Source organism: Polypterus senegalus, chromosome 1 (genome assembly GCF_016835505.1).
Source record: "Polypterus senegalus isolate Bchr_013 chromosome 1, ASM1683550v1, whole genome shotgun sequence".
Classification (NCBI taxonomy): Eukaryota; Metazoa; Chordata; class Cladistia; order Polypteriformes; family Polypteridae; genus Polypterus; species Polypterus senegalus.
The window spans coordinates 331,440,371-331,453,394 of NC_053154.1; the positions used below are offsets into that span (position 1 = coordinate 331,440,371).

The 13,024-nt window shown below is 46.3% G+C and overlaps 1 protein-coding gene across 1 annotated transcript; it reads right to left on the reverse strand.

Annotated features, from left to right (window-relative positions):
• Nucleotides 1–8,744: 8,744 nt before the first annotated feature.
• myod1 (myogenic differentiation 1) lies at nt 8,745–12,628 on the reverse strand. Its single transcript, XM_039738508.1, has 3 exons — nt 11,935–12,628; nt 11,647–11,725; nt 8,745–9,915 (listed from the first exon to the last, which is right to left on the reverse strand). The coding sequence occupies exons 1-3, from the start codon at nt 12,442–12,444 to the stop codon at nt 9,671–9,673; spliced, it is 834 nt and encodes a 277-aa protein (XP_039594442.1). The 5' UTR covers nt 12,445–12,628; the 3' UTR covers nt 8,745–9,670.
• Nucleotides 12,629–13,024: the final 396 nt, after the last annotated feature.

Here is a 13,024-nt window from a genome sequence, read left to right on the forward strand (position 1 = left end):
AGCCCACTCCCTGTCCAGTCTATTTAAACAAATTGGGACTCCGCTGTCAGACGTCATGGCGCTGGAGTGGTCCTGCAGAGCGATGCCAAAAAAGATCAAACCGTCTGCTGGAAGTTTCCAGAAAAGCCATTCCCTTTACATTTGTGGCAGGCTACGTAAGTATCCATGGACAGGAGGTGACGGAGTTGTGCAATTCCAAGGACTTCCTGATTTCACTCACCGCAGTTCACCTCAGTTCATGTTGTCTTCATCTGTCAGGGTCCTGCTACCCGCTCTGACATAAAGGTGCCAAAGAGCTTCTTCAGAGGGATGCCACAGGTGAGCCACCTTTGGTTTCCAAAAGCACCAACCCACAGGAAGGTTCCGGAAAGAAGCTAAGATCTGTAAGAGGCCCCATAAATACCCACAACTACTTGGTAACAGATGGGTGGAGTGCCAATGGGCTTCCTGGTTTCAATGCGATCACTGGGCTCAAGTTCAGGTTTTCTTCATCTGCCAGTATCCTGCCTACTACGCTATACAGATGTTTGCTTTGTCCTCATATGAAGACCCTTCCCAGATTTAAATGGTCCTTCCACAAGCAATGTATCAACGAGGAATCACACATCCCAGTAAAGTGCCACTGTGTACCCGTGAGCTCATGCCCACACCCCTGTGCCTGTACTTAGTGCTGAAGTCAATTAGTGATGATGAAGCAGTGGGCCGCGCCACTCACACCCGCAAACCCAGAATGAGAAATTGAGGCTGCATTTCAAATGTTCTTGAATCCCCCCAGAATGGTGGACTGGGCTTACTGGGAGTCCACGCCTTTCACAGTCAAGCGCCACGGAGGTCACAACGCGCACATTTGACAGGCGACCGAATGAAGCACAGACACCCGCCGTCTTCAGCTCTTCTCCATACTCATGAAGACAATGGACTCCACTTGACTCTTTCTGGGGGGCTTTTGTTTAGCGACGACCACCTAACGAGGGCAGTCTGAGCGCAACTCACATCAAGGGAGGCCCAGCACTGGCCGTCCATTAATAATAATAATAATACATTTTATTCATATAGCGCCTTTCCTGTGCTCAAGGCTCATTCGCCGATTGTTCGTCATGTTGAGAATCTTCTCACTTACACGGGGAGGGTGGAGCCTCGTCAACCCGCACCCCCCTGGATGATGCGACGGCAGCCATTTTTGCACATGAGCTGTTCGGTGGTGAAGGGGTGAGTTAGTTAGCCAATTAGGGACAGGTGATGATTAAGGGGCCAGCGTGACTAAGCCATGGTGGGCCAGGATATTGGATACCCCCTTAATCTTTACAAAGAATGCCCAGGGGTCTTGAATGAGCACAGAGAGTTTATGTGTCAATGGCGCCATATTTTGCAGCACGGTGTCCCCGTCACCACACCGGGGCATCAGGCTCCACATTGAGAACACAAGGTAAGCGCCCCCTGCTGGCCTCACCAGGAGACATTTGTGGATATGGAAAGCAAAAACTGGTTAAAATAAACCTGTGGAGGGTCCGTGGCCAGCTGATGGGGAACCGTCCATGAAGGTCTGGTAATCTCGCTGACCGCGCTGTCCGGTGTTCGTGCGTCGATCTTCAGTCCCAGAAGAACTGATACTTCATATAAACCTTCAGCTCCTTTGTGAGCCGAGTGCGCGCGCTTTACGAGAGCAAGAAGCACAATGGAAACACAAAGGCATTCTGCACATTCGTTCAGAGGGTGGAGCCACGTCAACCAGCACGAAACGCCGAAGCATCACGTCATGCGAAGAAAATACAACAATGAATGAATCAGGCGTATCAAAGCGACAGATCGAGGCAGCTGTCCGGGGTCACCCGCATTAGGGAGAAATGGAATTCCGAAGGCTTCTAGTAGGCGCCGTATGCACCCGGATGGCTGCGGAATGAGAGCCTCGACAAAACAAATGACCCGTTCAAGAAAACTAAAGCCCAACGGCAAAATAACTCGGAGTGAAGTCATCTTGGGGGTCTTTGCTCACAGATGCGCCCTGACTCTCCGGTGGCTCGGCCGTGATGTGACACCTCCATCTGGGTGGCCATGGACCCAAAGGGGCGGAGTCAGTCACCCTCACTGCAGAAGAAGAGGAAGACAACGCAGTCAGCAGCAGCGCCCCCTCTCGCTCCGGGGGGGGAACTACAGTACGTACCTGGGAGGGTGACGCTGTGACATGTTCATTCATGTGACATTAGGCGACTCCTCCAGTGGTTTTATGTAGTCGAGGGTAGTCTGATGTCCTCTGTGACTCGCCCCTCAGGCTGGTCTCATTTCGCCTTTGGTTGTCGCGGTGGGCTCAGTGTACATGAGTGCTGACAACCAACGAATGTTCATCCGGAATTCCAATGCATGGAATGCTAAGATGAGGAATGAGGGACACGGGGGGCTTTGGGACCTCATCAAGCTGATGTTTTCTATCTCAGAAAAATCAGAAATGTCCGCCGACCTGTTAACCCTTTGTATGCCACCAGCTCCGTTAATAAAAAAAGCGGTGAACACGACTGTGCCGAAAAAGCCGCCGTGTGCCTGGTGCATTTGACATGCCTAGTGATTCCCAGTCGTGTAAACTGGCACGGCCCTGCCACTTGGTCACCAAGCCTGGCATTCTGTACCCTCCGACTAGACGTCGTGTAATGTGACATCGAGTTACTCCAACAGGTGGAGCTGTGGGACCTCCTGAGGTGAAAGTTGGGGACAATACCAAGTAGGGAAGTAGGGACGAGCCAAGCCACCATCACCTCCTTCAAGTCCCAGTCAGAGTCGTCACTTTTAGCTGAAAGAAATGTCAACCGTTAGAAAGCCTGTTTAGGATTAGATTTGTATTTTATTTTCCACACATATGCACACATGTATGGGGGTGGCTGGGTGGCTCAGTGAATTGCAGCTCCCTGTAAAGTGCAATGCAGTTGAAATAAATATTCAATATTAAAAACCAGGCCGCTTGTCAGTGTAGCACATTGACACACTTGAGCTTTAATAAGAGTTTTACTCAACAATAAATGAGATGGATATCAGTAATTGATTGACAGCTGTGAGGATGGCCCGACGAGGTGGCCATTTGTGACGATCAGGAGGAAGGAGTCCATCATAACCCTGACGTAAAGCACAGAGACGGAGACCGCATTCGGTTTCATTTTACTGGTGTGTACAAAGTGCAACAAAGCTGAACTGCCTCCTTTCAGGGGTACTGACATCGATTTAAAAAGAACATTAACGCAATAAGAGGCACCGTCTTGCTGCTTTTATATAGCGCCTTTCCATGCCGATGTTACATGTACCGGGTGGTCCAGATCTTCATTACGCTATAACTTATTAAGTTTATTACATAGAGAATTCACAAAAAATGAGTTTTGTTGCCGATAGATGGCAGCACCTGCCCTGCATTCCAAAATGGTGGGGAGACGGCTGTCAGTCAAACAGCAATTCCTTTGTCTTGTATTGTTTTCCTGCATTGCATTAAAAGTTGCATAATTAGATCTGGACCACCCTATAGATTGGTGTCACTTCCGTCCTGAAGCTGCCGGTCCCCGACTTCTGGTGCAGACCTGTGGTGACGTGTGGTACTGCAGCTCTGAAGGGTTGCTGACTTGTGGCCCCCCAGGTTTGGAATGCACATCCATCCATTTATTTTAATCCATTTCCGGAAGTGACGACAGAAACACAAATGCAGTGGAGTTGTCACGCTGTTAGCTCCGTGTTAGTAGATTTCATCACTGCGACCACCAGGCCAGGTTTCGTTGGGGTGGGTTAATTACCAGGGTGGATTCAAACCGAAATCCATGGAGTCGGAACTTTAACACACACCACGTGACCCCCCAAAGCATTTCGGAAGCCCCTTTGTCGTTTTAGGCATCACAAGAAGATGATGAGTTTCGCTCAGTGTAGTGCAGGTAAAAGTAGGGGCGTGTGGGGGCTTGACAGGTGGAGGGGGTCTGAAAGCCACACCAAATAATAAGAAACCATTGCACTAAAATGACAGAAATGCTGGAATAAAAAACCGGCAGAAGATCCTGAACGTGGCGTTAAAAAAAAAAAAAATAAACGCCTAGCGCGTGACCAGAACTGGTGGTCGCGGTGCAGCCCACTGACACGTGTGTGACCACCTCTAATTAAGGCCGGGGGCGGCTCGCTCAGATGTTTTCTCTTGAGGTTTGAAGGTCCAAGGTTAACAAGGGTCACGTGTATCGTTATTCGGGTGTTTATTGGAGGATTCAGTGACCGCACGGACCTTCGGCGACCACCTGCACTGAACATGCGCAGCAGATCTCCGTTGGCACAGCAGCGCTGAGGGGTCCGCCGTCCGATTAGCGGGTACCTAAGTCAGACCTGCCTCTCCTACGTATATGTGACACGAATATTCATTGGCAGGGGGGCGAGGGGTTGGAGGCGCCCCTTGGTGTTCACGGCGTTTAGAGTCACTTAGCTTTCATTTTATTATTATTATTATTATTAGACGCTGACGACTTTGGGGATTGGGTTTCCCCCGTTGTGTCCGGGGCGCGCGCTCCCTTGCGCACGTAACTTGGACTTCACGTGGAGCGCGTGCCCTTCGGTGTCCTGAGCGCGCCCCCCAAATCTCAATAAACGGCGCTCAGGCTGTAATCGCCATTCAGAATAATCTTTGGTGTAGACGTGCCCGGCCTGTCCATGTCGCCCACCCCTAAATGCGCCACCTTCGTTATTTGATACTCTCCGTGCTGTTGGAGTTTGCTTGTTGCGATGGTCTTCTGTTTAAGGGGCCCTTCAGATTAGTTCACAATGGCGCCATATACGGTGACCCCAAAATGAAAGGCGCATCAATGTTTGCCTATCCGCGACGCCCCTGTATCGCGCTGAGGAGGCTGGAAGTAAACGCGTCCGTGAAATTAACGACATGCACCCCGTGATTGGACATTAAATTAAAAGGGAACTCATGGCGGCTTGGATTGACCACAATGGACGGAGAACTGAATAAACCTCAATCGGAACGTCGGGAAGACCCCCCAGCGGGTGGGCGTGCGGTTCAGGTCACCACGAACATATCACCAAATGAAACAGCCAGCGAGCGCCCCCCAGGACGAAAATCAACAGCGAGTCGCATGCCGGGGGTACCGGGGGAGTCAGGGGTCCGTAAATCAAACCCGTGGAGCTCAGGCTCGGTGGATTTGGGTGCCGCGGGGTGTTTAATTGGGAATGTGTACGTAAATTCGTGAAGGTTCAAGGGCCTGGTCAGATCTGCCATCAGAGGAACTTGGATGCACATCCATGGGGGCTCTGCTCGCAAAGGGGTCTTAGGGTATGTTGGACAGAAAAAAGAAAGCAAGCCGAGGAAAAACCCACCGACAGGGTGGCACTCACGGCTATCCAGCATCCATTCCAAGCCCACAACAGCGGAGAAGCTACAGCACTCCAGACCCCCCACCCCGACTCCTATCCAACCCCCGATTAGGAAGCCGTGACCTTCCATTTGGAAGCCAAAACTTCCAATTTGTTTTTTCTTAATCGTCAGTTGTCAATCACATCCAAGGGGACACTCGCCCCCCACAACCTATCAACTAAACTTCAAGGGGATCTGGAATTCGCTTCCGGTCCACAAAAAGTTTTAGAACCTAAATTCTCTTTCCCACCCAAATGTTCCCAGCACCGCAGTTTGTAATTTCTAGGCCGCCGCGAGTCGAAATGACCAATGTGACAAAGTCTCGATGACACCATGTGGTTTCTGTCTATAAAAGGGGGAGACAAAGGGGCACTTAGACTTACCCTGGCCACGGGCATTGATTCCACTTTTAGGTTTGACCTGCTGGCTGCTTGGACAAAACTCCGCTGCATTTCAACATACAGTTCATCACACCGCTCGTTATTATTAACGCTTCTCGCGTGAGCTGTGAAAAATAAAACAACCACTAGATGGCACTGTTGTTCAACATTGCAAGCGCAACCCGAGTCGCTGTTTGCACGTCGTGTGGAGTGGAGCTTACCGTGGCAGCGCATGGATGGCGGCAGGAATTCGACCCCCGGCAATCAGAGTGTCCACAAACGCTCTTGGGGGTCCACTGACGGTGAATAGTGAACGGTCAGTTCGGGTAACGGGGACACGTTTGAGAAAGTCGGAAAAACGTGGGGAATGTAATAGTTTAAAACGTGATTATTACAAGTGATACGCTAAGTGACGCACAACCGAAGTTTTATATCATTAAATTATTAAACCGTTATTTCAGAGGTTTTGCGTTTTCTAATACATAATTCTTGTCTAGTACTGTATATAAATAGCGACGTAACTAACCATTTTATGAAAGCCGACCAATCAGGATACCCGGCAAAAGAAAACTGAGGAACGGAAGATACGGGAGTGTGCGGGCTGCGCCATCATTACAGCTGGTACATCCTGACAAATCCAACAAAGTGGCGGACGAGCCTGAGCGTGTGACCACCTCCGAGCCTCTTCAAGGGGACAATCAGCCAAAAAGCCACACACAATGAATGACCAGGAGCTGTGGAGGATAGCAGGACTTTAGGGACCCTCAACTCGATGTCATTCAGACGAAGGGGCGTCTTTACAATGAGCCTGTATAGCGCCTCACCGCGAAATCGGTAATGCGAGATGAACACTGCAAGTGGATGGGAGTTGGGGGGGCACTGTCCATATGTCCACTTTAAAGGTTATACACTGAGAAGGTTAAGGCGACAGTGACAACTTTGCTTTTTGCGCTTTTAGACAAGTCAAAAGTGTTCGGTTTTCTTCTTTTTCTTTTTTTATCTTCTTTCTTTTTAGTGGCGTGAATATTTATTTATTTATGTGTATTTATTGATCTTCTGTAAAAAGCCAAATTCCAATAAAGGAGCAAATAATCTATGTATGTATTATAGTGTCTATCTATCTATCTATCTATCTATCTATCTATCTATCTATCTATCTATTATATAGTGCCTTTCACATCTATCTATCTATCTATCTATCTATGCCTTTCTCACCAATATATCTTTTATATAGTGCCTTACATATTTATTTCTCTATTATATTCTTGTTTCTTAATTATAAAGTGCCTTTCACACCAATCTATCTTTTATAGAGCACTCTTTTGATCTGTCTCGTCCTCTTCTCGTCTCAGCTGTTTTAATGTCCACTCAGGCCTCGCCGCTGTGACTTTTCCGTTTTGAATGAATCGAATTCCCACACATGAATGTCCACCTCGGCCGTCATTTGTCCCTCGTTCCGATTCTAAAGGCGACGCGCTGCTCACGTCCTCCTCTTCCTCGTTGACATTTCTTTACACGCGACACGGTGTTCGGATATCTGATAAGCGCGGTGGCTTTAGTTTTGCGCTCCTCTTATTGTTAAGAATCTCGAAATGTAACTGAACAAAGCATTAAGCGAAGCCGCAGGTCCCGGTGTCCTCGTCAGAAATCTCTTCGTCTACCGGACCTCACCGCTTTCTCCATTCCGCGGGTTTCTGTGCGTTTTCGACTGCAGACCCCCAAAAGTCAACAATTTGTCGCGGTTCTGATGCCGCGAAGATGACAAAGCCACTTGCTGTTTGGCAAACATGTCTTTGCTTAGCAGCATCCAAAGCGATTAACAAAACGAACGGTTTCAAACTGCTGTGTTGCCCGAGTTTTCTTTTGTAAAGTTTCTGTGTATTAGTCGTGTCCCGTTTATGTAAAATTAAGTCTTAAACATGAGCTTACTAAACGCCAAGACCACCGCGGCCCCTCCGGAGTCAAGTTCATGTCGCTCGGTGTTGTATTTCTGAACAGGACACGAAGTTTTTTTTTCTCCTTTTTCGTGTAGCGAGTGTTTCGTGTGAGTAAAGGAAGCTCGTGCTCGCTCCGCATAGCGGGACATTCTCTTTGTGTGGCAACAACTCGGAGAAACAAACAAACAAACAAACAAGAGCTGCTAGTTATGAGATTTTACTGTTACACGTTTGCTGGAGCTTATTAATTATTATATTTAGCAAACGTGTTATATCGAGAACAGGCAACGTTAGATATAAACATTTATTAACAATAGAAATGGAAAAATGAGATCAGCATTTATGAAGCGACTGCGTGTGGCGTTCCGTTCAGCGATGGTCCGTGCCTGGCGAGCGGCACCCCGAGACCCTGAAAGTGGGTTCAGTGGGAATGGGAATGTTAAAAAATATTAATGAGGACTGGTGGCATGTCATTTTAGTTTTAAAAAATCTGAGTGAAATATAATGTCTATCGATCGCTGGCTGCTTTTATTAAAAGAATCGCCGTTAAAACCCTTGGAATAAAACGCAGTGGTCGAGCGATGCCGTTCTGTTCGGTTTGTGTTGTCCTTTGTTGCTTTTGATGATAGCAAGTCATTAACACATAATAATAATAATAATAATAATAATATATTATTATTATTATTATTATTATTATTATTATTATTATTATTATTATTAACAGGTGGGTGGAGCCCCGACGAGCGGACCAGTAAAGAAGCAGCGCGTGTCCCTTTGGTGGATTCCACTTGAGGACTTTGCGGGTCTCCCTGCTTTTCGCCTTCTTCTTCCCAGTTTTCCCAGTTGGATTGTAAAGCTGCTGTCCCGTTAAAATCAAAAAGGCAGCCAATGGAATGCGAAGTCGTCCGAATGGACCCCCGGGAGGTCCCATGCACTTGATGAACTGGGGGCTCCGCCGAAGTCGTGGTCTTTATCCAGGACAGGTAGGTTTTTTGATTTGGGGGTCGATATCCCAGTCCTAAATATTCAGGTTGCACTTTGGAATAGAAAGGCGCTATAACGTTTATATAAATAACCTTACAGGTTGCTTTATTTATAATAATAATTAGAAGAAGAAGAACAGTGTCATTCACACGTTTCTATATATAAATATAACAATTAGGCACAACAAACCAGGCATCCTTATAAACAAGCAATATTAAATATTTACATTTTTTCTTTTCTTTTTTTTTTTTTTAGCAAAGCAACTCTTATTTACAAATATACACAAAAACAAAGCATTACAAAAGTGGTCCACACATCGGTTACATTAGCATTTTTTCTTTTTTGTCCTTCCTTTTCGTTTCCCTGGGGAGCTGAAGCTCGACGCTGTTAAATGGCTCCGCGGTTCAAAGAGTTCAGACCGCCTTATCTCACACAGCTAGTAATGGCGCAACCCACCCCAACCAACTGAAACAGGCCCGGGTCCAGGGGAGTCATTCAGCCCCCAAATATCATGTTGAGTTCCCCCGTCCACCCACGCTGTCCAGTGTACTTTTGGGATTTGTGGGGACTTTAATCACAGCACACCTCTTTCTAATATTCAAGGTTGCCCCATTTACGTTTTGGTCTGGAGTTGGGGCTGAGCTCAGGAGTGTCGATCACAATTCAGTGAATAATACGAGTGTCCGGAATTCAGAGACCTGTGACAGGTGGGCGCTTTAGAGCAGCAGGAGGGTGGGGTGGGGTGGGGGGTTCGCAGCCTTCTCGTGTATTCGCTCGATTCCCGTTCACTAAGTCGGCTGCGTGGGGTCCGCTCTAAAGGCACTTCTCGTTCAAGGAATTTGGGATTCGTAACACTGAATTGGTACAAAAGGTCAAAATCTTCATATTTCAGTAGTTAGTAAAAAATCATCGTCATCGTCACCACAAGAAGGTCCAGTCTTTGGAGGAATATCGCAATGTAAAGAATGTCGCAGTTGCTTTCGCCGAGTGTCTCTGTTTTAGGACTACAGCACGTGGTAAATGGGGTTGGGGTCGTGAGGCAGCTTCGGGCATTTGGTCGGAGACGGCGCGGGCCCACCAGCAGCGGCCTCGCTCAGGACGGAGCCTTCACTTTGAGAAGATGGACTCCCCTCGCTCACGTGCTCGGGCACTGCCAACATCTGACAAGTCGACGTGTCCGTGGAAATGCGCTCCACAATGCTGGACAGGCAGTCCAGGCTGGAAATGACGGCGCTTTTACTCCGGGAATCTGCAGAGGAGAAAAAATAAAAGACACAAACGTGAGAATTAAATCACCAAATAAATGGATTAATCAATTAAAATACGTTATTACTTTAATAATAATAATAATAATAATAATAATAATAATAATAATAATAATTAATGTGACAACTTGCATCCAAGGCCACTTACGGCATGCATTTGAGATACAATTGGTTACAATGTCATATGTAGCTTTGCGAATTAGAGCGCAGGCAGGTGAAGTGACTTGCTCAGTGTCACACTGTCACATAAAGGGGTTTGTTCCTACAACCCAAGGGAACTGCATCGCCAAAATGTCACCATTGCGCCATACTGCCGGCCTACTGTTAAATTAAAAACCAGCCTTTGATTTTATAGCGCCTTTCTATTCTCATCTTCTGAGCGGGGCGCTAAGCACGTGATTGTACGTCATTTGTTCAATGGTTTGAACACGGGACAGACGTATATATATATAATAATAATAATAATAATAATAATATTATTATTATTATTATTATTATTATTATTATTATTATTATTATTATCATAATCGCGGTAAGGACGAGTGTTGTCATCCTGGGGTACAGCGTGCTTCAGTGGTCTAACAAGGACGCCATTTGACTACGCTATGCGCTATTTATATATTAATGCGCTTCGTTCATATATATCTTGAGCATGCTTTAAATCTCTCTCGATATATATATATAGTTAGTTTTATCTATCTATCTATCTATCTATCTATCTATCTATCTATCTATCTATCTATCTATCTATCTATCTATCAGCCACTGTTAATTGATACGTTTGGTGTTATTAAAATAAATGAACATTTTCTTATCACTTTTTCTCTTCATTTATTAATATTTTTATGGTTATCAAAAATGAAATTTTAGTCTGTAATATGAAATGAAAGAAGCTGCATTCAGAGATACCGAGGCAAACAAAATTAGAGCCGCCTTTAATTTGGGAATCAAACTCAACTGAACAGTTCGGCAGGGCTTAAACGAATTTAAATCGAAAAATGACCATATTTAAGTAAAAAAAAAAAATCTGATTCTTTTAAAAAGTAGAATAATGATGATGATGATGATTGTACAGTATAAATGTTTCTGTATTGCATTTTGTCAGCTGTTCTAAGGATATGTACGCTTACGAATTTCATTGTATAAGTAAGAAACGGAAATCAACAACAACAACAATAATCATAATCATCATCATTAATACAGCGAAATTGGGAGCCTGATGTAATATTTTATGGACTTAAATTAAAATTACAATTTGAAACTTAATAATGGGATATGAAAATTTTATTTTTAGTACTTCTAAGGGGAGAATGTTCTGAGCGCTGAGTTTCTTGTATTTTTAGTGTTTTGTAGCCCTTTGGTTGTACGTGACAAGCGTTTTCAGAGGCGTATTTAGCTTTTCCTTGTTTCCATATTGACGAGGTTCAATTCTTACATTGCTTAATAAACACAAGCACCTTCACATCTATCTATCTATCTGCTATATAGTGCCTTTCTATCTTTCTATCTATCTATCTATCTATCTATCTATCTATCTATCTATCTATATCTATCTATCTATCTATCTATCATATAGTGCCTTTCACATCTATTTGTTTTTTACATAATGCCTTACCTACCTTTCTTTCTTTCTTTCTTTCTTTCTTTCTTTCTTTCTTTCTTTCTTTCTTTCTAGTTCCCCCGAGGTGCCCACCGCGCCCAGTTGCCCCTCTCACCATTTGGTGTTTCGTTGAAGTATGCGCTGTCGTAGCTGCTCCGTCTCCTGGAGTTGCAAGGAGGGGCGTTAAAATCCATCTGAAATCATAAATGCAGAATTAGTTGATCGGTTTCTTTTTAACCTCAAACCGCGACCCCCCAGATCACCGAACCCCGTGAACTGCCAATCTTTTTTTTTTTTGGTGCCCTCGCCCGACAGGTGTTCGTTGAGACCCCTAATCAGTCAAGCCTGTCCCGTTCGCTCGCTCGCGCCCGGCGCTATAAAGATGAAGGCTTGTTTTGCTTACCATTCCGTCCGAACAGTTGGACCGGGGGCTGGACGCGTCCGAGTCCCCGCTGTACTGCTCCAGGACCGGGTAGTAGTGGTCGTCCTGCCCCCGCAGCAGAGACTGCAGAGACTCGATGTAGCTGATGGCGTTTCGAAGGATCTCCACTTTGGGTAACCTCTGGTTCGGGTTGGCGGACGTGCACCTCTTGAGGGTCTCGAATGCCTCGTTGACTTTGCTGAGCCTCCTCCTTTCCCTCATGGTGGCCGCCTTCCTTCTGTCGGCGTTGGTGGTCTTGCGTTTACAGGCTTTGCACGCCCACAGAAGACACCTGCCGGCTTGGTGGTGGCCGCTGGGGGCTCGAATGTGCTCGTCTTCGTTTCGGTGATGATCGTCCTGTTTCAGTAAACTCACGTGTACCAACCGGGGGTCCAGATCCTCAAAAAAGTGCATGTCACTGGTGTTAAAACAGGGGTCATCGTAGAAGTCGTCTGCGCCGGCGAAAGAAAAAGTGCTATCCGATAACTCCATGTTTAAGGCGGGCTGGAAGATCCGAGAGTGTCAAGAAATGTTGGAGCTCACAATTTCCAAGGAACTTTTTTTCCCTTTTTTTTATTTTGCCCACTCCTTCGTCCCCCCACTGATGGATTTCAATTCCGTTACGTCGCGTACTTAAAAGCACCCGTCTGGGTACCTGCTGCTGACCCCACAGGTCTGCTCTTATTTATGTCGGGTGCAAATCCTGGGGCGTCGACCTTGGGCGGTCGCTTGGCAGGGCGGGCCAATCACAGTCGAGTGCCGGTGGGTGGGTCTTTGCGGGAGGTGGGGGTGGGATGGCTTTGGAGTTGACGCCTTTCACAAAAACTTTGTAACTGCAGAAGCTCAAGTCGGAGACTCGCAGCCGAGCTCAGAAATAACGGACAGTACCGCGAAGAAGAAGAAGAAGAAAAAGAAAAAGAAAAAAGAGAAGAAGGAGGACCTTAAACACCGAGTGCCTTTAACCGTTTTAACTGCATTTGTCTCTCATGGCACCACAGCCCTTCATTTAGTAGAATTCGCATCTTCCACGGGCGCAGTTCGAGGCCATTTGTGTGTCCAGCCTGTCACCTCA